Source organism: Tympanuchus pallidicinctus, unplaced genomic scaffold, assembly GCF_026119805.1.
Source record: "Tympanuchus pallidicinctus isolate F22 unplaced genomic scaffold, pur_lepc_1.0 scaffold22, whole genome shotgun sequence".
NCBI classification, from domain to species: domain Eukaryota; kingdom Metazoa; phylum Chordata; class Aves; order Galliformes; family Phasianidae; genus Tympanuchus; species Tympanuchus pallidicinctus.
This window is the reverse complement of record NW_026294739.1, coordinates 15,737,896-15,761,190: the sequence shown is the minus strand read 5'-3', so window position 1 is coordinate 15,761,190 and position 23,295 is coordinate 15,737,896. Positions and strand designations below refer to the sequence as shown.

Sequence of the window (23,295 nt, the reverse complement as noted above, 5' to 3'; positions counted from 1 at the left end):
ACTTGTGTTCTCAGCTGGCTTTTCCCATTGGGTTGTATTGGTGTTACGTGATCAGCATGTTTGGCGTCAGTCAGCTGGGGAGCTGGCACAGGTGGAGGAGGCTGCTTGGGCTCACTTCTTTCTTGTGCAGGTAAACAAGGAGTGGATGGTCGTTTTGTTTTTAAGCAGGGATTTTTCCAAATTCTTTTTGTGGGCATCTGATGGGCATTCTGACAAAATAAATGAAACTAAGAATGGCTTGAGCTGCATGTGACCAGACCTTTGTTCCAAGCACCAGTATGACCTCTCTAAACACAGTACTATGTATTTATGTATTGACTTTGTGAAAGGAACCTTTCTTGCTTTCATGATCTCTTGTTTCTTCCAGCGTTTGCCCAAATAGTGTGTTCTGACAGTAGGTGTTTTGGGAAGTTACAAAACGGTTTGTTACCAGCTGTGCTGAGCAACCGCGGCCCTGTGAGCAGGAAGAGGACACTGCCTGAGCAGTGCACAACTTGCAGTGCTCTTTTGTGTCTTTGCTGCAGTAGTATTTAAAAGGGCAGGAACAAATTGCACGGCGCTATGTAAACCCCAGGGTACTTCAGCTGATTAACTACTTGTTTAAAATTGTTGTGAGAGGCTGTTTCTTCTTTCATGCTAACCTTTGATATGACAAATTCAGTTTGATAACTGCCCAGCTAGATGACTGAAAGAATTATTGCTTGCTGTTTTGAGTATAATCTTACACAAGCTTCTGAAAATGTGCATGGAGTGTGAATATAGATCATCTTACCTGACAAAAGGAAAGTTATTCCATGTATATTAAAAAAAAATCCAAAGCAAGAAAGTTAAATTTCCTCAGAACAGCTTTAATCAAACCATATATTGGCAGCAGGTAATAGCAGGCTTTGGGGATTTCTGCTGGGAAATGCCTTGGTGTTTCTGTAGCTGTGGTGGGTCAGTCACCTTCCCAGGTAAATAAGTTTCTGGGACAGACTTCAGATACAATACATCAGTATTGTAAACCAGTATGTGATGTCCAGAGGGTGTTGTGGAGAGCTGCTGCTTTCCTGAGCTGTGCTCAGTGTGATTTCTGGAATGAGGAGGAGTTTCTGGGCCTTCCTTCTTCCAGTCACTGGATACTGGTTCTGTACCAGGAGTTCTCCTCACAAGTAGGATTTTCCTTTTTTTTTTAATTTTCCTATAAAAAATGAGAATGATCAAGAAACACAAGGAGATTGTTAATACACTATTTGTAGGCAGATCTGAAGCAAAAATTGCTTGTCAGATAACTTGTAGCTATTGATATATGTGTTACAAAGCTGGAAACAGCAACTGATTTGTTGTGTGCTGGTCTCATGTGTCACTAATCCTAATGGGGAGATCTGCAGATTTCTGCTGTCTCTCCTAACAGTGCTTCAGAGTGCTTGGGAAGGATGTGAAGGGATGCTGTCCTAGGGTAAGCTTTTGTGGTAGTGCTATTAGTGAAGTACATGTTTGCAGTAGATGGAGGAGGGTTTTCCTTTCTTTGTTTCTTCATGTTTGCAGGTGATGGGATGGCTGTCTCTTCCTTCGCACAGTTCTTTTTTCGTGGTGCTTCTTCTCATTTGCTTACTTTGCTTGTTTCCTCAGTTACCCAATTCCTTGTTCATGCTCCCACTGCTTGGGCAGCAGCAATGCAGAACTTCTCCCGTGCTGCGTGTTTACGTTGTGCTGGCCAAGCAGTTGTGTTGGCCACGTAATTGATGGTTTTAGGGATCTGATCCATTATGAAAAAGCACCAACACACAACTGGGAGCATGGAGGCTTTTCAGCCAAGTCAGTTTCCCACTCTGCTTTACCGTAGGGCTGTGCAGGCAGTGCCCAGCACGGCGGTGTGCTGGGGGCACGATGTGGGAAGCAGAGGAGAGGTGGCTGTTGGAATCAGTTTCTTCCACCCAAGAAATAGCACAGAATCACAGTCAGAAGTTTCCCCTCAGTTCCCAAGCATGTTTTCTGTGCTGGTTAAGAGCAGCTGAATTTATTACATGGAGGATGTCTTTGTCTAACTCAGAACACCGAGGAAATCACTACTGAAGTGTTCAGTAAAAATGCCTTTGCATTTGGTTAGAGTCAGTACCAATTTATATTCTAAAAACAAACCAAACAGGAATCACCTTATATTTTTTTCTCTTTTCCAAAAAATTAGTCTGGCTTTCTGCTTTGTAAATCAGCTTGACTCGGACATTGCTGTCTTGTATACAAGTCGTGTTTGTTTCAGCTGTTTTCAAAAAACAAATATGTCAAGTTTATCTGGGTGCAGATTTTCTATTAGGCTGTCGTGTAGTGAAGATGAAATAGGAGAGCTGTATTCCAGTGGTAGATGAGGTCTGGTTTGTGTTTTTTTTTTTTTTTTTTATTGGCTCAGCTCCAGCCAATAAATCTATATTTAATTTGCAGCATGAAAGGATGAAAACAAGTCAATCTTATGGTTAAAATTGATGTTTATTTACAATGGATTCATGTAATACGCCTGATTAAGAAGTCTTTAACATCAGGTTTTGCAATAAACTCTGCTTTATTTGTTATGAAGTCAATGGGCTGTGACTTAGGTAGAAATCACCTCACTAGGCAGCAGTAGGAAAAGAAACTTCTGTTGAGAAGTATCGGTGACAGCTATGATTTTTTTTTTTTTCTCAAGAGCCAAAACTTGATGTAGGGATTCCCTACCCATGCTACTTAGCTGCAGAAACTCTTTGAGAATGGCACATTGCTCTAATTCTGCAGCTCAGTTCCATAATGACTATAGAAATAGAGGAAGAAGCTGCTTCCAAGCAAAATTAGGAAGCAATGTGCTTCCTGCAGCTCTGCTGGTTTGTGTGCAGCTACTGCCCTGTTCCCTCTGGGCAGAGGTTTGGACTACAGGCTGCTGCAACAGGAGCAGCATCTGTGACAACGGTCACAGTAATAGGAGAATTACAGCAGTTTCTCCTCCTGAACAATTAAATTCTGCACAGAAGTTGAACTTTCTTGGAAGGGAAGCGTAATTAAAATTTCTCTGGAGAAGAATTCTCATTAGATAATTATATGATGACAGAGTTGCTGGGCAATTTTGAAGCATCTCTCATGGTTACAGAAATAAAGATTAGGAGTTGTGGGTTCCTGTCCCAGCTCTGCTGCTCACTCCCTGCTGTGGCTGTGGTCAGCTCACTGGGGCTGTCAGGGGTGCATCCTCTGCCAGCCAGAGCTGCGCAGCTCCAGAGGTTTGTGTCTTCAGCCTGCCTGCCTCCTGCACTGTCGCCATGGGTCTGCTGTGTGAGCAGCCTTGGCACTTTGCTGTGGTAGATCTGAACAAAACAGTTGCAGTTTTAAGCTGTTTTGGTCACACAGCTGCAGCTGTAACCTTTTGTGGCTTGAGATTCTGATTTAGAAAATACATCCCTTGCTTGTAACCTGTTCGGTCTGATTGAGCAGAGCTGTTCCCTGCTAAAAATGCTAAGAGTGCTCCTTCAGCCAGGGCTCAGATAGTGACCTAAAAGGAAAATAAAGGTACTGCAGTAAAAAATATCTGTGATTTTGGAGTGACTGACATTTTTCATTGAGTAAGAAGCACAGAGATGGCCATTTACCACCACTGCAAGGCTACTCATTGCTTTCTTCGCTTTTTCACTTTTCCCCCTGCTTTACATTTAGTCATTTTGAAATGGAGAAGTTGAAAGATGATTTTCCAAAGTGAGAGAATCTGGCATTTCATGAGTGCCAGACATGTTCTGCGATACATCTGTGTGCCTGCTCTTACTAATTTAGCACAGTGTTTCTCTTATTTGTAGAACAACTATATTGTGGCATCTTCTGTAGTGATTTACAAATAGTATGTCACAAATGCCATCTCCAAACTGCTTCTGCTACAAGATTCTTTTTTTTAATTTTATGTCAGCATTCAACAGATATCTTGCTTTCATGTTGATATGCCTTTTCTTGGAGTTGTGAACAGCTCTTTCCTTGTATTTTTGGCATCCTGTATGTACACTGTTCCAGTCCTTTCCAATTTCTACTTTCTGTTATCATTGCACAGCCTTCCACACCACGGTGTGATGGCCGTGGCTTCTGCTGCTCACCGGAGGAGCTCTGTTCTCCTTCAGGTCTCTCTCAGCATTCACCTGTTACTACCGTCCTCTTTCTTCTGCACCTCTTTCTTTCCGAAGTGAAATGTTTCTCTATTAGAGATGAGTAATGCAGTAACCTACAGGTTTGAAAGGATTTTTTAATTATGTCTTTACTTTAAATGACGCTGTCCTAGATGTGAACATACCTCATGTCTTACATTAGAGAACTTTATGAGTGAGTGAAAATTCTTGCTTGCATCTATCATTTCTTTGTGTAGTTCATCTTGCTCGCTGTTTGTCACCCCCACTATTTATTGGTATGGAAGTCTCTTCTGCTGAAGCTCTCTGAAATACCAGTTCTTATTAGAGATCAACCAAGGTCTGAGCCTGGTTTCACAAGTAGAACAATGCAACTGCAAAGGTAAATTCCTCACTGCCAGTACTGGAACTGGTAATGCCCTTTCTGCCTGTTTTATCAGTTGTCCTTTCTCTTGGCGTCAGAGAACAAGGAGACCGTATACGACACAAATCACGTTTGTCAGTTCAAAGATAAACGTCTGACTCCCGTGCTGAGATTCATGACTTCCCACACAGTCGCTGGTGGGAGCAACTTGACAGTTCCAAGTTTAATTGCTGGTTTGCACCACATGGTAGAGCTTTTTCGTTTGTATTTTAGTCATTTTCTTGGACTGTTATCTGAACTTTGTGTCTCTCTTGTTGTCTCTTGCTATCACCTGCTTCTCCAGGTCAGAATACAGGAGCTGGCAAAGGCTCTGTGAGTCATGTAGCCCCAGGAAAGGCTCTAGTAAAGATAGGCAAGAGCGACCTAGTTATAAGCCCTTGTGTTACGGAGACATCACCGCCTTCCCACATGACTTGATTTGGTTTTTGGTTATTCCTTGCCATCCCAGATTTGTTTTTCTGGCTCCAAAACTAAGTTTCCATCGCTGCAACTGAAGCTTGCTTCTATTCTTCCTTACCCTTCATGTTACTTCTCAGTGGAAGCATTCTTTATGCTGGAAGATGTGCTAGCATTTTCTGAGTATCCTCTGCCTTAGGCTGTCACCTCAATTTGTTTGTTCTTTGCTGGTTATTGTTCAACCTTGTACTGTAACTCATGTTTTCTGTTATGCTACTTTATACATCACGTTTCAGTTTAATACCTGCATTCCCTTCTGCTTGCAGAGGCAGCTGATGAAAATCCTGAGCGTTAGACATGAAGCAAGACTTTGCTTCCAAGGGGCGTCACTCAGATTTGCTGTTTTGGCTGAAACTTATTGCAAAGTGTTTCTGAGTAAAATTTGTGTTTGCTTTCACTGTTGCTATCAATAATGTGTGAATCAATGGTAGAGTCAATTTTGAGATTAGCCTACCTGTTCTTGGAGATTGAGTTCGCTGGTGAAAAACTCTGCGATCTAGTCAGGCATATGTGGTTTCATTTTTAAGCTGATGAAAACTTGTACAAAAACAATTATTACAACATAGTAGTATGACCTATTTGCTTTGTCTTTTCTTTTGATCTAATGAAGTTATCATGGGCATAGCCATGAATTTTTTTTTCCATAGTTCACATATTTTCATCTCCATTTCTGCTTCTTTTTTCCTTGAATTTTCACGAGACTTTCTTGAGCCTTACGATTTATTTTTCTTTCATTTTCCAGAGTAAACAGTGAGTACACAACTGCAAAAATTGGATTTTTTTTTTAATTCAGCTTCTGTAAATTCTCTTGACAGAGCAGACTTTAATTTCCAGGTTTATTTTATTTCTGATTTAAAAGCCTGCTTTCTAAATCTGTTCCTTCATAGCTAAGTATCATTTTCGAGCACAATGTTAGCAGATATATATATTTTTTTTAAACAACAGGTAATAAAAGTAGTCTTTCCTGACCATCTTTTTTTTTTTTCTCTCATTTTGTGTTCTAGGGTTTTGACCCACCGCATCAAAGCGATACACGAACTATTTATATAGCAAATCGTTTTCCCCAGCATGGCCATTATGTTCCTCAGAAGTTTGCAGACAACAGAATCATATCATCCAAGGTAAGGGGAAATACTTGGTACAGCCCATCACTCTCTCCCCAGAGCCTGTGTCTAGAATGATGTTGGTCAGGGCTTCTAAAGTGGCTTTTAAACTAGTTTAGCCCATGTCTGGATTTAGTAGGAAGGGTGAAGGTTTTTTTTGGTGAAGATTTGTAAAATTGCTGTATCATAAGCAAGGAATTGTTGCAGGTTCCCTCCCAGTGTGACCTTGGATAGGAATCAACAGAACTGATAGGATGGGGATGGTGTTTTGTCATTGAAGTGTAGGAGAGAAAGGCTATAGCTGCAAGAATAAATCTGTTCTCTGGTAGCCTGGCTGCGAGAAACTAGATTAGTCTGGTTTCTCCTATCCACATTGGCATGAGAACAGTTAAAATGTCTGTAAAGGCAACACAGTTGCTACTCCTGCTTTCCTTCTAGATGCCCTTCAAGGGCCCATGAGACTGGATACAGCTGTTCTTTTTGGGAGTAGGGCACTGCCAAGACGCAGTTTGGGGAGGGCAGATGGAAAATGGGAATTAAGGGAGTTTGATGGGAGAGAAAATGAATTCTACTGTTCAGCATGTTGTAACTATTTATTTATTTATTTTTTTGCCTTCAGTATACAGTGTGGAATTTCGTTCCAAAAAACTTATTTGAACAGTTCAGAAGAATAGCCAACTTTTATTTTCTGATAATATTTTTGGTTCAGGTAAGTGAATAATACTCAGTTTAGCCATAGAAATTAAGGTGGTAATTGCCATTTGTGTTGTGGATTCTGCTGCTCACTTTCTATTCTATGAATTTATTTAACTTCTCAATTTCCTGTAAAAACAACACATTTCCAGCTTTGCTGGTAAAATTTGAAGTTTGCTTCCATCAAATTGGACAGTGTTGCACATTCTTGTTCTGTATGGGATCTTACTTGTGTAAATCAACACAAGGTTGTCATGCAGTTCTAAATTCCTCAAATTCACATAAAAGGAGCACACAGAATTTACAGCTAGGGTTGACAGTTTGTCGGATTTGAAGGTGTCAGGGCTGCCAGTAAAGTATAGGTCAAAAATACCACTGCGGCTTTTGTAGCCAGATATATTTCTTTTAATTAATAACATCAGCGAGTATATTGAAGGGATAAGACTGTAAATTTACTGTGATATTTGTACCCCCAGCTCTGTAATTGTACTGAAATTCTCCAGAGCTATTGCAGACTTAGATGAAGGATAAGTGAGATAGAGATGGTAGGGAGAGAAAATACCACTTGAAAGATTTGGTTCATATCTAAGACAGAGATAGGATTTTGGGTTACATAAACTGTTCTTTCATTGTGAAGTAAAATAGTTGGCATGTGTACAACCCTCTGTGGTGATTGACCAGTACTTACATTATGCACATGAAAAAGGTGGTGCCTCATGACAAAAACCAGAGTACTGAAGTGCTGGATAGATTCGGCTGTGACTCTGTCATGTGTAAGTAGCACAGCCCGTTGTGCATCTGTTAATCCATTGCCTCTTGTGTCCCATGATCTTTTTCTCTTACATTTAAAAAGAGTAAACTTTCTAATAGACTGAAAATTCTTGTTAGGGATTGCTAGGATCCCTAAAGAAAGTCATATTGTTGTGGCTTCGTTTAACAGGATATGCTTCCTGTTCTGTTGTCGTAGTTAAGATATTGACTTTGTCCTTCTTGTTGTGGTGTTCCATACTGTTTAGTGGATCATAGCACAAGGAAGATGGGAACATGCCAGAGATGGAATGTAAATGCTACTTACAGTTACCACAAATTGTTGCTTTTTTCAAGCTTTTGTTTCTTCCTAGTGCAAATTTACTTACATAATTCAATTTCAGTCACTTTTTTTCAAACTATTAGTTTAGATTGAAGAAATATCTAAACGCAATGCCCATGAACCATTGTGAACCTAAAGGCAGAACTGCTATTCAGTGTTATTCTTCTCCTAATTTATGACTTGAATGAATACCCTAATTTGTATATCTTGTGTATATGTCTTTGTTCTTGGAAACATAATAGGAATAAAGCTGCAGTCATTTTTGTTCTTCATTGCTGTTTTTCTATTGAACAGAATTTTGTTTTTATTCAAATCTCTTCTAGAATTTCATTAATGCATAATACTTTTCTTTTTGCAAGGCAAAGATGCCTTTAACAGTTGATCACCATGGTATCTTCTCTGTTGTGTGAATCTCATGTGACCACAATGCAGTGCCTGTCAATGCCACTTTATTCCACCGGGGATGACAGGGCTGGACGAGTTCTTATTTTGTGTTTAAATGTGTAGTGCAATCCGATCCACGCTGTCCACCTCACGTATGCATGCCAGAAACATAGTGGCAGACTGCATTTTGGTTGCGTGATGCTCTGACCAGCTGTGAATGGGTATGTGTCCACCTCTGTAGCAGGCTCTGGTCTGTGGCATTCTGGTGACGTAAGAAGAGGAGCAATATGCCATGGTGATTCCGCTGGTAGAAAACTTGCCCCCCTTTAACATGTGAGCCCATCTTGAGAAAGAGAAAGAGATTGCAAATGGCAGAAATGTCATAGTTAGGCTTATCCGGCCATAACTAGAGGCTTCTGGCAGGGGCTGTCTGGGACAGGCTGCTGCCGGGCTGAAATTGTAATGCTGCAGTTGAAGAACACGCGATACTGCGAGCTAGGTCTGATTTTGTTGTTACTTTCTAAGTTGTCTGCATCTCAGTGAAATAAGTAAATAGAGCACGTGTTGTAATGTCATAATCTGTCTTCTCTGTGGCTCTTGGCTCTTAATAGAGTAAACTTCACATGTGATTTTCTTTTTCTTCTTTAATGGTTCCCAAAGCAATGCCATAAGTCTCAGGTAAAGTGAATCAAATCAATATCTGTGGTTTTGAATAGCCCTCTTGTGTATTTTCTTTGCAGCACTTGACCGTGATGTTTTTTCCTGCAGCAGAGAAGAGCCACCAGCATACCACTTCCCCCCACACACACATTTTAGTGTATACACTGCACTGTGGCATGAAAACAGTGATAGCACAAATTGTGAAATGCGCATGTTGGAGGAACCAAAAAGGGGCTGTCTAGGAAAAGGGCTTCTTTAATATCAGAACTGCTGGCAACTGCTGTTTTTCACTTCATTTTCACTTCTGAAGTGTTTGTTGTTATGTTCTGTACTGCTGTAAAGCAGTTGATTGTATAGAACAGTGAAACTGCATAGCAAAATGTAAATTTGACTTCATAACGTGAAAATATATATTTTAGCAATGTGTCATAAGATTGGCACGTGCTTACAGGTGTGATTAAGTCTGTTCTGTGGCCTGGCACCTTTGTACCATTATTGACATCTATTTAGATGTCAGGAACTGACTTTTGTTCAAGACGAAAGGAGTAGAATTCCTATAGAACTTGGAAAAACAATTGTCATGAGTTTGTTTATTTTTTAAATTAGTTTTAGTACAATTGTAAAATCAAATTGGGGCTAATTTTTACATTTTCTTCTCTTTTAGCTCATGATAGATACCCCAACCAGTCCTATTACGAGTGGATTGCCATTGTTCTTTGTCATAACTGTGACAGCCATAAAGCAGGTAAAGGGGAAAAAATCCTGTAGCATGGATCTTGTGGCTTTAAGGTGAAGTTAATTAACAAAGTCTGACCAAGATAATGTTTAGAAACAACAATTAAAAAGTGATGTCTTCAGAAATACTTTGTCTGTTTTATGTTTCTTGTTAGGCACTTCATCATTTTGCTCGGTTATCAAGCTCTCAATGACTCACCGTAGTACCCTTAAAGTGAATGACTGTCAGACAGCATTTTTGTCTCAGCATTACATGTCACTTGTTGTAAGACCTTTTCTGAAAGCCCCTCGCTTATTCCTTTGGCACACCTCACTACGTATTAAAATTAATCCTTCTGTGTAACTGTGAGAAAGGAGCTTGGGTAGGTGATGCAACCCGTGTCTGTCAGTAGTTAAAAGGCAAATTTTGCTCCAAGGGATATGTTTCATGGCACGAAGTATACATTAACTATAATCCTGTACAGGTAAAAGATACCATTTGGGAAGCTTCTGCTTTTGGTTGGTTTTTTGTTTTTTTGTTTTTTTTTCAGTTGCATAAAACATTTTGGAATACTTTACAGCACTTGAAATAAAAAAAATCTTATGAGTTGGGTAGGAATCTTTAAGCACTGGACTGGATCCTGGGAAGACCTACAAACCCTTTAAGGCTAATGTAGAAAGGGAATCTTCTGCTTTCTTCTTACCCTTAAGGTGAGAGGAGAAAGAAACAAGCATTGAAATAAAGTGGTGATGTGGCTAGAAACTATAATTGTTTCTGCAGACAGATAGTTTTCAGGAGCTAGCCCCTTCAGAGGATTTTACAGTGCTGTCTTGAGAAGACATTCAATCATAGCAACTGAAAATTAAGCAGGAGAATTATTTGGAGTTAAAGTTGGAATTTCAATTTGCCTGTTGTGACAGCAAGACACAAAACCACCCTGAAGTAGGGCTAAAATAAAAATAGCTCTGGCTTTCAGTCAGATTGGTGTTTGGGGCAGCGGGGAACTTAATGCTGTAGAAATCTCTGAATTGCCATTCGGTTTATTGCTGTGCAGTTAATACATGCAGAGCCCTAACCCAACTCAGTTGCTACACTGACACCCAAAAAATGTATTCAAGAGCTGTCATTGTAGAGAATATCACCTAAAGCAGTATAAGATGAAGATGATGTTGAAAGTTGGTTACAAATATTAGGGTGTGGTTTAAAGTCCAAAGTAGTCCAAGATGATCTATTGCCTTCTTGTTTCCCGGTGTCCAGTCTTACATTGGGAAATTTATATATTTTACCATCACCTGAAAAGAACAGAGATTCTGAAATTCATTCTAGAAAATTCAAATCATGTATGAGTTATTGAGCATTATGAGTTTTTTCTGACCATTTCAGATTTATTTTCAAGGGCTACTGGAACCAATGAATCTGATCTGATGGACTCTTGTCTTTATTCTACCTGCTGCAAAGTGGGCAAGCAATATGCACAAGCTCTTACCTTGGAAAAACAATTCAGTGTACTCTTTCCAACAGACTGCACTTGAACCAGAGGGAAATATAAATCTTCTTTTGGAATGCAGAGGAAAGCACCCAGTATGGTCTACAAACCAGTTCCCATTTTCTCTCCACCAGAAGTGGAATAGGAAGAAGTTTCTAGCAGAACCCCAGGGTACAAATTATGTGGGATAAATGTTCAACAGTAATTCAGAGGTCTTTCCAAAGATAAAAGGGAAATGAGAGGTGTTATCTGTATTTGTGTTTGAGAAGTTCAGCAGCAGATGGAAAAACTCTGTGTTTTCATAAGGCCAGTTAACTTGGTATCCCTATCAAAAAGTTCCTTCAGAACTTCACTGTATTTTAATCTCAGCCAAGGAAATGGAACCTTTTCTTATCAGAAGTGCAATTGCACCTAGGTCAGAAGAAGGACATAAAGACTGCAAAATACTGCAACTCATGCTGTGTCATTTTGTTGAACTTGTTAGTTTGGAACACTTTCCTCCTGCTGCCTCTGAAGATGCTTAGACAGTCCACAGAAGAATCAAAAATAACAGTCAAGAAAAACAGAACAGATGTTTTATTTTTTTATTTTTATCTTGTACAGATAACATTTTCTAAGGAACTTTAGGGAACTTGGTGCATTTCAGTAAGTTCTTAAGTATTTAGCAAATAAGTTTATTGGACACATGGATATTTACATGGTTGCCATATGAATGAGAAGTAACTGCTTTGCAGAATTTGGTTAAATATACAAGTAAACTGAGAGTGAAAACCATGCAGTGCAGTTTGCAGACCTGCTTTAAATTTATTCTTGACTAAAGTACACAGATGCTCTTTTATTAGCAGGAATTAAAGATATGATCAGAGTGATTTTTATCTGTTTTCTGTTCATGCAATTATGCAACTTCAAGAGTGCTCCCGCATCTTTCTTTTGGTAGTACTTTTTCAACGTTTTCAAGTGAGGTTAAGGTACTCCTCAAAAATGCTGCAGTGGGTAAACTTTGGGGGAATTTACACTGGCCGTAGGAAGTTGGCTCTTAAGAATTCCCTGGAGTGAGGTGTCACCATTATGTTGCAGACAGTAGGTGTCAGATGGAGAAAGCGCTGAAATCTGTATTTTCTAAAGAAGGTAAATTCCTGTTCTCTGCCAAATGCCCATATTGCTCAGCTGTTCAGTTTTATGAGACAAACACCCCAAGGTTACTTGATCTTCTTCGAGTTCTTGTTTTCTTCTGTCAGTCACCTTTTAACAAGGATCTGTAGGTACTGGCTCTTGAAGTTTTTCACACTAACTAGAAAAGAGTCTCAGGATTCTAATTTCCCAGTATCGCTGTGGGGCTTCTGTTGTGACATTTTAATAATTTTTAAGCGTTTAACATATAAAATAAGTAATTTTTTTCCCCTTTTTTGGTAGTAACCTAGGTAGCTTCGTACTTGCTGGTTTCATTTATGCTAGTGACAGTGTGTTTGCATGAAGGTAAAACTGCAAAACTGTGCTTGAGCATGTGGAACTCATCAAATAATTTCCTTTCAAATGCAAGTCAAGGCTCGGAGTTCTCAGCTGCATCTGTGTTAGTAGCCTTTGTGTTAGGACATTTATACAGCTTCTCTAGCATAATAGGAGGAGTTGGGATTATGAATGCTGTTTCAGGGGACCCTCTTTTCCTGTTTGCAACTTTCCACGGAAGTTGTTTTTACTCTTCTTCATGTTATTTTATGCATAGAAGCATTCTGGGAAATGTCTCTGCTATTGCAAATCAGTCGTGGAAATCTTGCCAGGAGGTATGAGGTGGTGGAGAATTTTTGATCCTCTGTGGTTTTACCAGAAGCTCATGAATTCTGAGGATTCTTAAGAATCATCATCTGCTTCTTAATGCATAATATTTTATGGCAGCACTGTTTTGTTTCATTCTGTGCATTAATGTAAGTTTATGAACCAGCTGCCAGAAAATGTCTTTTCTATATTGAGTAAGCTTTTTTTCTAATTCCTAACTGACATCTTACGTACTCTTCCTGTGAGCCTGCTTTTGTTATTGGAGTTGAATGCATGCATGCATTCATCTCCTGCTTATTTGACTAGGCTTAGCGAGCAAGAAGCAGAACTTAAAGCTATTCAGTAATACTTGCTTAACTTCTTATGTATGAGCACTCTTTTTTTTTTCCAGAAAGATATATTACAGCTGAACGGCTTGTGTAGACAGACAGATTTATTGAGCTCACTTGTAGCGCTTAGCAGGCAGTACTGAGACTTGTGGGTCCAAGATCATGCTATTTGTCACCGTGCTTTTAGGTTAAGTAAAAAATGTATTAATTTCTTAATAAAGCAGGAGAGGAAAAGTGCACCTGGATTCACTCTCATGAATGTTTGCACATGTGCACAGAATAAAGGATGCTTAAAGAGATGCCAAGTGTCTTGTAAAGAAATTCTGCTTAATTTATGTATTAAAAATACATCAGCATGAATACAAAATAGAACAGCAACAACAAAAATCCATTAGAGAGACTAGGAGTGACTGGTCCATGTTTTGAGGTGTGTTAATCCATACAGATCTCATACTGAATGAGTGCTTGTTGATACATCCATACAAAATGTCAGTTTGTTTTATCAAAACACAGGACAGTTGTGTTTCCTCAGCACTTTTTCTACTTGAGTAAAGTAAATGGTTTCTCAGCTTCTTGAGTAACAGCTGTGGTTGATGCTGGAGAGAAGTAAGTAACTCCACGTGAGGCTGTACAGCAAGCAGTTTGAAGCATGTTTATTTAAAAGAGGTGATGCTTCACAAGTTTATGCTTGGAAAATAAATGTGTGTTTTCACAGGGTTATGAAGACTGGCTACGACATAAAGCAGACAATGAAGTAAACGGTGCTCCAGTTTATGTTGTTCGAAGCGGTGGCCTTGTAAAAACTAGATCTAAAAACATTCGGGTATGTGCCTAAAGACAGAGTGAAACTGTTTAAAAAAAAAAACAACCCAACAACTGAAGGTCTTGTTTCATTATTAATCTCTGTTTCATGATGATTCATGATGTTCATGATGATTCAAGAACAGTTATAAATTTAAATCTTCTCAAACTTTTTTTTTGTATACTTCTCATTTATCTTCATTTCATTAGGTGGGAGACATTGTCAGAGTAGCCAAAGATGAGACTTTTCCTGTTGATCTGGTGCTTTTATCTTCTGATCGAGTGGACGGTTCATGCCATGTTACTACCGCAAGTTTGGATGGTGAAACTAATCTTAAGGTCTGGATTACTGTTAGGAAGTAGAATGTAGCTAGTATGTGATGCCATCTGATTTCTTCATCTGAAAGTTAATGGATGGTGTTTTCCAGACACACGTTGCAGTCCCAGAAACAGCAGTGTTGCAGTCAGTTGCCAACCTGGACAAACTTGTAGCTGTCATAGAATGTCAGCAGCCAGAGGCAGATCTATACAGGTATAATTAATTTTGACTTTGTTTCAAAATGCTTATTAATGATGTGTTCACTATTAGGAGAGAGATGGGTTTTGCTAGATTTAAAGTAGTTTCAAACATATGTTTGTATCTCAGGAATTATGAGCGTAAGCATTTATGTATGTGATGAGTTGAATTGGAGTATTTCAATACTAAATGAGGAACTATAGCGTACTTACATTTTGAGTTTTAATCATAACACTTATTTATGTACCTTTCTGTTCTAAACAGTAAACTTCTTCCCAAACTGTTGAAAATTAAGTGGACAGTGAGTCCAGGCAAGGTGAAGAAAGAAACTTGGGTATAATTCCTTTAGGAGATTTCAGTTCAATATGGGACTTCTTGTGAAAGTTATTGCCAGTTTTGCCTTTGCCCTATTGTTCTCATTTATTTGCACTGTTAATTAAGACTGATTATTTTGTATTTGAGAAATGTTAATGATCTTTATGTAGATGTGGAATGGCTCAGTATTTATTTTATTTCATTTTGCCCTTTTGAGATTTTATGTAGCTATATCTGACACGTGACCCTGTTTACCCTGTTTCATAGATTTGTTGGAAGAATAACTATAAGCCAACAAATGGAGGAAATAGTACGGTAAGTAAAATTCTGTCAGATTAATGTTAAGAACATAGTGGTAATTAAACTGACCATCACAAAAAAAAAAAGCTATGGTTGAACAAGCATCAGGGAGGGGTGTTTAAATTGAATATTTAGTACACAGATTGTTTTCTATTGAGGGCAGCGTGGCTGAGTCTAAAAAACAAGCTAACAAAGAAGAGCAGTCAGCCAAACAACAGAAACACGAGTCAGACACTTCTCTTCAAAGTGTGATCTTGTGTCATGATGCTAAGTGTGTCACAGAAATAAGCTAGTGCTGTGATTCTTTCACTCTTTAATATTTATGTTATACCTTTCTAGTAAAACTTCTACATGAATCAAATATGAAAGCAGTATTGATTTCCATTTCAGCTAATGCAGCTATTGGAGTAAAGTATCCAAAATTAACTTTGTATGAACTTTGCCCATAACTGTGCCTTTATTTTCAAAGTTTTTTTTATTTTCACGTTTTGCAGTTAGCTGATCAGATGAATGGATTATGTTGACCTAATAGATGCGAAGAGAAAAAGCACATGTAAAATTTTATCTTTTTGCTTTAGAAACCAGAATTTGCATGGTTATATTGTCCATCCATCTTTATTTTACCGATTTGAATAATTTCTTTTGAACCTGGCAGAGAATTTCAGTTTGACAGAGGGGTAGAAGTAAGATAAAACAGATAAAACTAAAATAACACTCCGGTTGCACTGTGAACTTGACAGGATTTTGGCATGTTGGCTCTTCACTTAACTTGCAGCTCTTTCTGAACCAGACATTTGGAACATTTAGCACTAGCCGCTAGTGGGAGGATACTGGGGGGGTGACCAAAGGATGAAACTGAAAGCTCTGGAGATGAGAGGGGATTTACAGAACACATTTGACATCTTTGCATAGGAAACTGGATGTCATTAGCCCCACAGAGTATGGAACAACTCATTTTTAAATACTGGTATGTCTATTTCTTTTTAGACCTCTGGGGCCTGAAAGTCTCTTACTTCGTGGAGCAAGATTAAAAAACACTAAAGAAATATTTGGTTTGTAGACTCTTCTTAAAGCATGTTGATGAACTGTGGTTTGACTCTACTTGCAGTGAAGAGACTGTGATAATCTTCCTGGTGGTTACCTGAGGAGATGTGATTGTAGATGAAAGTAATGGTATTACACTAAAGAATCTCTATGGATACAGAGTTTCAACATCACTTTATGAAAATACTTCAAGTGGTTTGATAAAGGAGTAGCTTTAATGGTTAAATGACTGATATTACTGTTACATTGTTCAAGACTTTCTCTTGAGATTCTGATTTCCATAAAATACGTATTAAAGAGCAGTAAGAAATAATAATGGACAGTATTTTAGTAGGTGTTAAAATTACTGCAATATTACTGTTTTACCATAGTGAAATATTGCAAATAATTACAAAATACTGTCTCACTGTTGCACTGAAGTAAATACAAAAATAATAGTCACCTCTTGATTTTTAGTCTGTGTCTCTTAAACAAAATGAAAAATGCCACAAATTGCATACATGCAGAGAGCAATATCCTTTCTCCTCTTTATTCCCAGGTGTTGCAGTGTATACAGGTATGGAGACAAAGATGGCATTAAATTACAAGAGTAAATCTCAGAAACGGTCAGCAGTAGAAAAGTATGTTTATTTTCTAATACCTTTCTTGCTTTTAGAATTGTTGTTTAGTCTTTTCTCATTAACTTAAGTAGCCTTGTGATCCCACTGTTAGGTTGTAGGCAAGGGAAGAGAGGACAGTTGGTTTACTTTCCTTCTGTGTAATTATATCCTTTATTGTTTCTTTAAGTAACACACAGGCTTGTAATTCTCAGGATGTAGGCAGCAGAAGTTAATGTAGGAGCAGGGAACACCTAATGGTAGGTGAAGTGCAGTCTTGAACAAGGTGCTTACAGAAGTATTCTTCATAGCAGTTGTAGCCTCTGCTGTCTCTGCAACATTACTATAAGGCTGCATCGTGTCTTTAAATAGGATGAACTAAAATCTTAATTTCTTGCAGATCTTTGTCCTGACTGCTGGTATCTGATACAACAGGAATATAGTTTTGTTTTGGGTATCTGCATAGGCTTTGTCCTTAAGGATATCTTCTACAGTGAATCTTGTTTCTAACACAAGTTGTAGGCTCAGTTTAAAAAAAATTGTGTTATAAATAGGTGATAAATGTTCCTGTAATAGAGATTTAATATGTTGAACTCACTGAATTATTTTAAAAGAAAAAGGAGTTTTGATGTGTTGCCTTTCTTGTTACAAAAAAAAACAAAACAAAACAAAACAGTGCATCATCACATTCTCTTGGAAATGTGAGATTGATTATTCTTCTGTAGTCAGATAGAAACAAATCTGTAGGCTGCACAAGAAAAAATTCTGTCATCAGAGGGGTAGAAGGACATAACAGAATGTTTGAGAAGTCCCCTTCATATAGCATAACTAGAGTTAAATAACTAGATGGACAAGGAAGTGCTCTTCTAATTGAGGAGGAAGGTGCAGCTTTGAATTTCCAGGGTAGTTGTTTCTGCTGCCATCACAGCCTCACTAGATATTTGGGAAAGAAGGGAATGTCTGGAAGAAGACAGCCCTGTCAGAATTCTGGACGACAGGTGTAATACAAGTCAACTGAGAATGTATTCTTGCACCTTAATTGGTCCTCCTGTTGACTGTATGTAGAATGCATATTAGCCAGATGTTGATTTTCTTCTCTTTCCTGTTTTTTTTTTGTTTGTTTGTTTGTTTTTTGTCACATAGTAACTTTGGGTCCATGGGAAACACAGGTCAATAAACATCCACTAACTTTTCTGATCAGGTCATATGTACATAGTGTGTCAACAGATTCAGTGAAATAAACTGAAATTGAATCTTTTTTGGCCTTGTTCTAGGTCTATGAATTCCTTTTTGATTATTTATCTAATAATCCTCCTCTTTGAAGCCATTTTGAGTACTATTTTAAAGTATGCCTGGCAAGCTGAAGAAAAATGGGATGAACCTTGGTATAATGATAAAACAGAACATGAAAGGAACAGCAGTAAGGTAATGTGGTTCTACCCAGTAGTTTATCTGAGGAACTTCAACTAGTAGATGTTAAGTGCAATGTTTATTGTGTCTCTCTTCTTGGAAATAGATGTAGCTACCACACTATCCATGTGCAAGTATGTATTCTTGGTATTTTTGAAAGAGCTTTAGTCCTTTGTAGTGTGGCCCTGGCGTAGAAAAATTTAATCTCTGAGATTGAAGGGATACTTTGAAGTGTTCCTTAAATCGAACACTTAAATACAGTTCAGACTTGAAAAATTTATTTTGTTTTTGAGTTTTGTTTTGTAATCATTCTGTATTTTTCTGTTTGATTTCTGTGTGAGTCTGGCGTATTCCAAAGCAGTTTAGAAGCTGACCGGAGCTGATTCTAAGAAGTAGAGGGCATTCTTATATCACAGAAGTGTTAAAAATCCAGTTTCCACATGTGACATGGTGCTAGGCATTGAACACTCCTTTTGTCTCCCATAGAGTTGAGAATTGAATCTGCTCACCAGTTGCCTTTTGCGTAAAAAGGTTCAAATCCCAAATTAGAAAGCTCTGTTCTGTTTCATAAGCAGAGCAAAAATTAAAGTTAGTACATAATTGTTTGGAGAGGAGAATAGAAGGACTTGGAGAATTTCTTTGATTCTTCCAGGATAGTTAAAAATGTGCCGGCATCCATGGGAACAGAGAGCTTCCTCAAACGTGTAATGGGAACTATCTGTAGTTCAAATGGGAAAATATCTCAATACCAAGTGTTCTTTAAGTGATTAGTTCTGGTTCTCAGTACAGCTATCACAAACTTTTCAGTATTCTAAAATGGCCTTATCTACAGGTGTCAGTGTTGAGTAGTTAAGAAATTCACAAATTTTCAAATTGAGTGACTTTTCTTTTTAGTCCCTGCAACCACTTACAGCACTTTCCATTGTTGAAGTGGTCAGTTGATCACAGTAAATTTTTTTTTTTTTAACCTCTTCTTAATGTGAAGTAACTGCTGTATAAATTATAGTAGCCTCTGGAATGTTTTTATATCAGGAGAAAATGGGTTATATATTTATTCCATTTCATTTAAGCAAGGAATTTGGTCTCCTCTTGCTCTTGCATACATTTTTTTTTTCCACACATATTTGGAAAAAAAAACAAAACTAGTCAGCCATGCTTGACCTGATCACTGCATTAATCTTCATATTTTTTTCCTTTCTCTCATAGATTCTGAGATTTATTTCAGATTTCCTTGCTTTTCTGGTACTTTACAATTTTATTATACCCATTTCACTTTATGTAACTGTTGAGATGCAGAAGTTTCTTGGATCTTTTTTTATTGGCTGGGATCTTGACCTCTATCATGAAGAGACAAATCAGAGAGCTCAAGTAAATACTTCAGACCTCAATGAGGAACTTGGACAGGTAGAAATTCTATTTAACTTCATTTCTACTTCAAGCTTACTATTACAGACTTTTTTTATTGATAGTGCTTTGATATCTGATTAGTTGAAAATAAGATTCAAGCTTGTGATTTTATGGTCAAAATTGGAATTATTTCATGATCAAAAAAGGTGGGTAATGAAGTGGGAGAACTAAGTTGAGGGTTTTTATTCATTGTGTTGTTTTGTTTTGTTTTTTCCTGATAAAAAAAAAAAGAATGTTACTCCACATCTGTTTTATTTATTCATTTTTATTTTCCAAAAGGTAGAGTATGTGTTTACAGACAAAACCGGTACGCTAACTGAAAATGAGATGCAGTTTCGGGAGTGCTCCATTAACGGCATAAAGTACCAGGAGGTGAATGGTAAACTGACTCCAGAGGGGTTTTCTGAAGATTCTCCAGATGGAAATAGGCATACTTTGGTAAGACTCTTATTTTTTTTCCCTCACCATTAGGCATCTTAGGTAGTGTTTATGTTGGGGATAGAATATCCTTCTGATATTAGCATTAAATTAAAAAATCTGGATTTCAGAGTAGTTTGAAGCTATTAAGTGTTACTGAACAAAAGATATTTATTAAATAGTTGAGATCATTTTACGTGGAATATTTGACTTTACAGTATGTACAAAAGTGGGTTGATATCTAAATGTTACAAATCATGGTTCTTCTTTATTACAGATGAAAGAGGAAGAACTCTTCTTGAAAGCAGTTTGTCTTTGTCATACAGTACAGATCAGTGCAGACCAAACAGATGGTGCCGATGGGCCCTGGCATGCCAATGGAATAGCATCCCCATTGGAGTATTATGCTTCTTCACCAGATGAGAAAGCTTTAGTTGAAGCTGCAAGCCGGTGAGGTTTAAGCCAAATTTACGTACTGCAGAAATTGCCTTTTAGGACAAGGAATTTGTATCAGGAACAATCTTAAAATATTTCTCTGAGAAATTTTAAAGCCTGAGGCCTGTTGCCATCAATTTATTATGAAAACATTCAAAAACAGAATGCATAGAAGCCTAGGGATGTTGTGATGCAGAATTAGAAATGTTTAGGGAAATCCTTTTGAAATGACAGTGAATGCATTGTGTTGTTTTTGAAGAACTGTATGAAGTGTTTTGGTTTTTTCCATTTAGCGTCCAGGAGGCATTACATGTACAGTTCCACAGCATCGAATAAATATCTATTTTCTTCTACTTTTAGGGTTGGAGTAGTATTTATGGGAACTAGTGGGGACAGTATGGAAGTAAAAAGTCTTGGAAAACCAGAAAGGTATTTTCATTTTAAAAAAACCGAAAACCAACAAACAAATAAAAACCCTTTGTTCTTGTAAGAATGACTTAACGTATTCGAGACAGCTTGCATCATAGTCCTTAAGAGTTCAAATTCAGATGCAAGAACTTTGTGTGAGAGTTGTCTGTGTAATTGTATATTGTAATGGTTTGCATCTTTGACCGTTCTTCAAAAGTGAGACTCTAGTAGAGTTACAAATACATAAAGGAATTGGGATGCTTATTCAGTTTCCATGGTTTGTGCTTTCAGCTCTAGAAACTCCCGGAATCAGCTCTGCTAGCAAGTCTCACACATGCATAATCCAGTTACATCTTTCCCAAAATTACTGTGTATCTGCAGCATGTCATAACACCTTTCATGTACATAGATATATACAAAGTAATGAAAAACAACTAATTGCAGAAATGCAGATAACAGTGATTGTTGCTCAATGAAATATTGTGAAGTTTCAATATAAAAATGACACTTGGGGATTAGCTCTGGGGATAAGTGTGCATTTGCAGTTGTAAGCGAGTGCATTTGGAAATTTATTTCTAAAACTGTGTTCTCTTCTGTTAAAACACAAAATAAAGGTACAAGTTGCTTCATGTTTTGGAGTTTGATCCAAATCGCAGACGAATGAGCGTCATTGTAGAGAGTCCCTCGGGTAAGTGATCAGAAGTTACAATCGAGAACTTCTGAAGTAATAAATATATTCTTAATTTCTATCCTGTTTTCCTTTTTAGGGGAAAAGCTTTTATTCACAAAGGGAGCAGAATCTTCCATTCTTCCTCGTAGTAAGAGTGGAGAAATAGACAAAACAAGGATACATGTTGATGAATTTGCTTTGGTAAGTGTAGTCATCCTGCCCAGCTGATTTTTCTGGTTCTTCTGGTACAGACTCTGTGACTTGAACGAGTTGCAGTTGATGCCTTGTTAGACCAAAATCTAGTCTAGTCTGAATTAGTAGTCTTCTGTTTTCTCATAGAAAGGACTACGAACTTTGTGCGTGGCATACAGAAGGTTCACACCAGAGGAGTACCAGGAAATTGGCAAACGCCTTCATGAGGCCAGGACTGCCTTACAACAGCGGGAAGAAAAATTAGCAGATGTATTCAACTTCATAGAAAGGGATCTGGAACTGCTTGGGGCTACTGGAGTAGAAGACAAGTATGTAATTGACGTTTTGCAAGCTATGTTCAGAAACACAGCAAGTTTAGGATCTGTAGCTGTATTATGATGTGTGCCACTGGAAGATGTCCTGCATTGCCAGAAGTTCTGTGCTATTTTTGTTCAGCTTACCTCCTTTTTGAGTTAAGGAACACTGAAAACATATGTTGTACAAACTAATTTTGGCAATGTAACAGTGACATAGTGAGCTTTATTAGGAGACATTTAATGCAAAATTGGAACAATTAGGAGAAATTTAAAACAAAATTGGAATAGAATCACAGAATCTCAGAACCGCAGAAACACCAAGGTTGGAAAAGACCTGCAGATCATCCAATCCAAGCATCCGCCTATCACCAGTAGTTCTCACTAAACCATATCTCTCATATAATTTAGTAAACATTAAACTTGATAGCTAATTCCTTGTGAAAACTTACATATGTAGCTAATATACAGAGCATGCAATATGCAAGCAGAATGTTTGTAAGTTAGAGTGTGTATTATCTGTTAGAATGTACAGATGGAGCACTTCGGATCTTTTCATGCACCACATTAGTTAGTATTTGTGACAAACTGTTTAAAAGCTTTTCAAATGCAGTGATAGTGCTTAATTTAAATTGAGATGTGCTTATTAGGAATTTTTAATTGCCACAGTGTTATTGAAATTCAGCTTTAACTTCATGAAATCTTCTGCTCATAACTGAATGTCATTACTAAACTGTAGTTCTTGGAAATACGTACTTGAAATGCAGTCTTAAATCATCATGATGTTACAGAATGTGTTCTTTTTTCTCTGAAGTGTTTGGTTAGCTAAGATTTTCTCGTTTATAGACTGCAGGAGAAAGTCCAAGAAACTATAGAAGCACTCAGATTGGCTGGTATCAAAGTGTGGGTTCTGACTGGAGATAAGCATGAAACGGCTGTTAGTGTCAGTTTATCCTGTGGACACTTTCATAGAACCATGAACATCCTTGAACTTGTACAGCACAAATCAGACAGTACATGCGCAGAGCAGCTGAGGCAGCTAGCCAAGAGGTAAAAATCCATGATGTCATTAACTCAGCAATGTCCTTGATTTTCTTTCATTTTAAAATTTTATGGTTATAATTTTATGTCCCTAATAAATGTTGGGTTTTTTTTCTGTTTGTTTCCTTTCCATTCCCCTCTCTCCCTCCTCTTTTACTTGAAAAAGGAGTCTAACAGGTTAACTTCTTTACGTATTGTATGGGCAACTGCAT

At 37.8% G+C, this 23,295-nt stretch overlaps 1 protein-coding gene across 8 annotated transcripts in view; it reads left to right on the top strand.

Moving 5' to 3' along the window:
• Positions 1–23,295, top strand: part of ATP11B (ATPase phospholipid transporting 11B (putative)) — a 58,604-nt gene that overhangs the window by 7,520 nt on the left and 27,789 nt on the right. For all 8 annotated transcript variants that reach the window (XM_052685509.1, XM_052685510.1, XM_052685507.1 and 5 more), the window contains exons 2-19: positions 5,988–6,104; positions 6,706–6,795; positions 9,578–9,658; positions 13,932–14,039; positions 14,228–14,356; positions 14,446–14,549; positions 15,117–15,164; positions 16,137–16,201; positions 16,732–16,813; positions 18,064–18,214; positions 19,406–19,603; positions 19,886–20,044; positions 20,301–20,473; positions 20,819–20,887; positions 21,481–21,554; positions 21,634–21,737; positions 21,876–22,057; positions 22,889–23,092. In XM_052685509.1, coding sequence (XP_052541469.1) covers positions 5,988–6,104; positions 6,706–6,795; positions 9,578–9,658; positions 13,932–14,039; positions 14,228–14,356; positions 14,446–14,549; positions 15,117–15,164; positions 16,137–16,201; positions 16,732–16,813; positions 18,064–18,214; positions 19,406–19,603; positions 19,886–20,044; positions 20,301–20,473; positions 20,819–20,887; positions 21,481–21,554; positions 21,634–21,737; positions 21,876–22,057; positions 22,889–23,092 — 2,138 coding nt within the window. The remainder of the gene's footprint in view (positions 1–5,987; positions 6,105–6,705; positions 6,796–9,577; positions 9,659–13,931; positions 14,040–14,227; positions 14,357–14,445; positions 14,550–15,116; positions 15,165–16,136; positions 16,202–16,731; positions 16,814–18,063; positions 18,215–19,405; positions 19,604–19,885; positions 20,045–20,300; positions 20,474–20,818; positions 20,888–21,480; positions 21,555–21,633; positions 21,738–21,875; positions 22,058–22,888; positions 23,093–23,295) is intronic.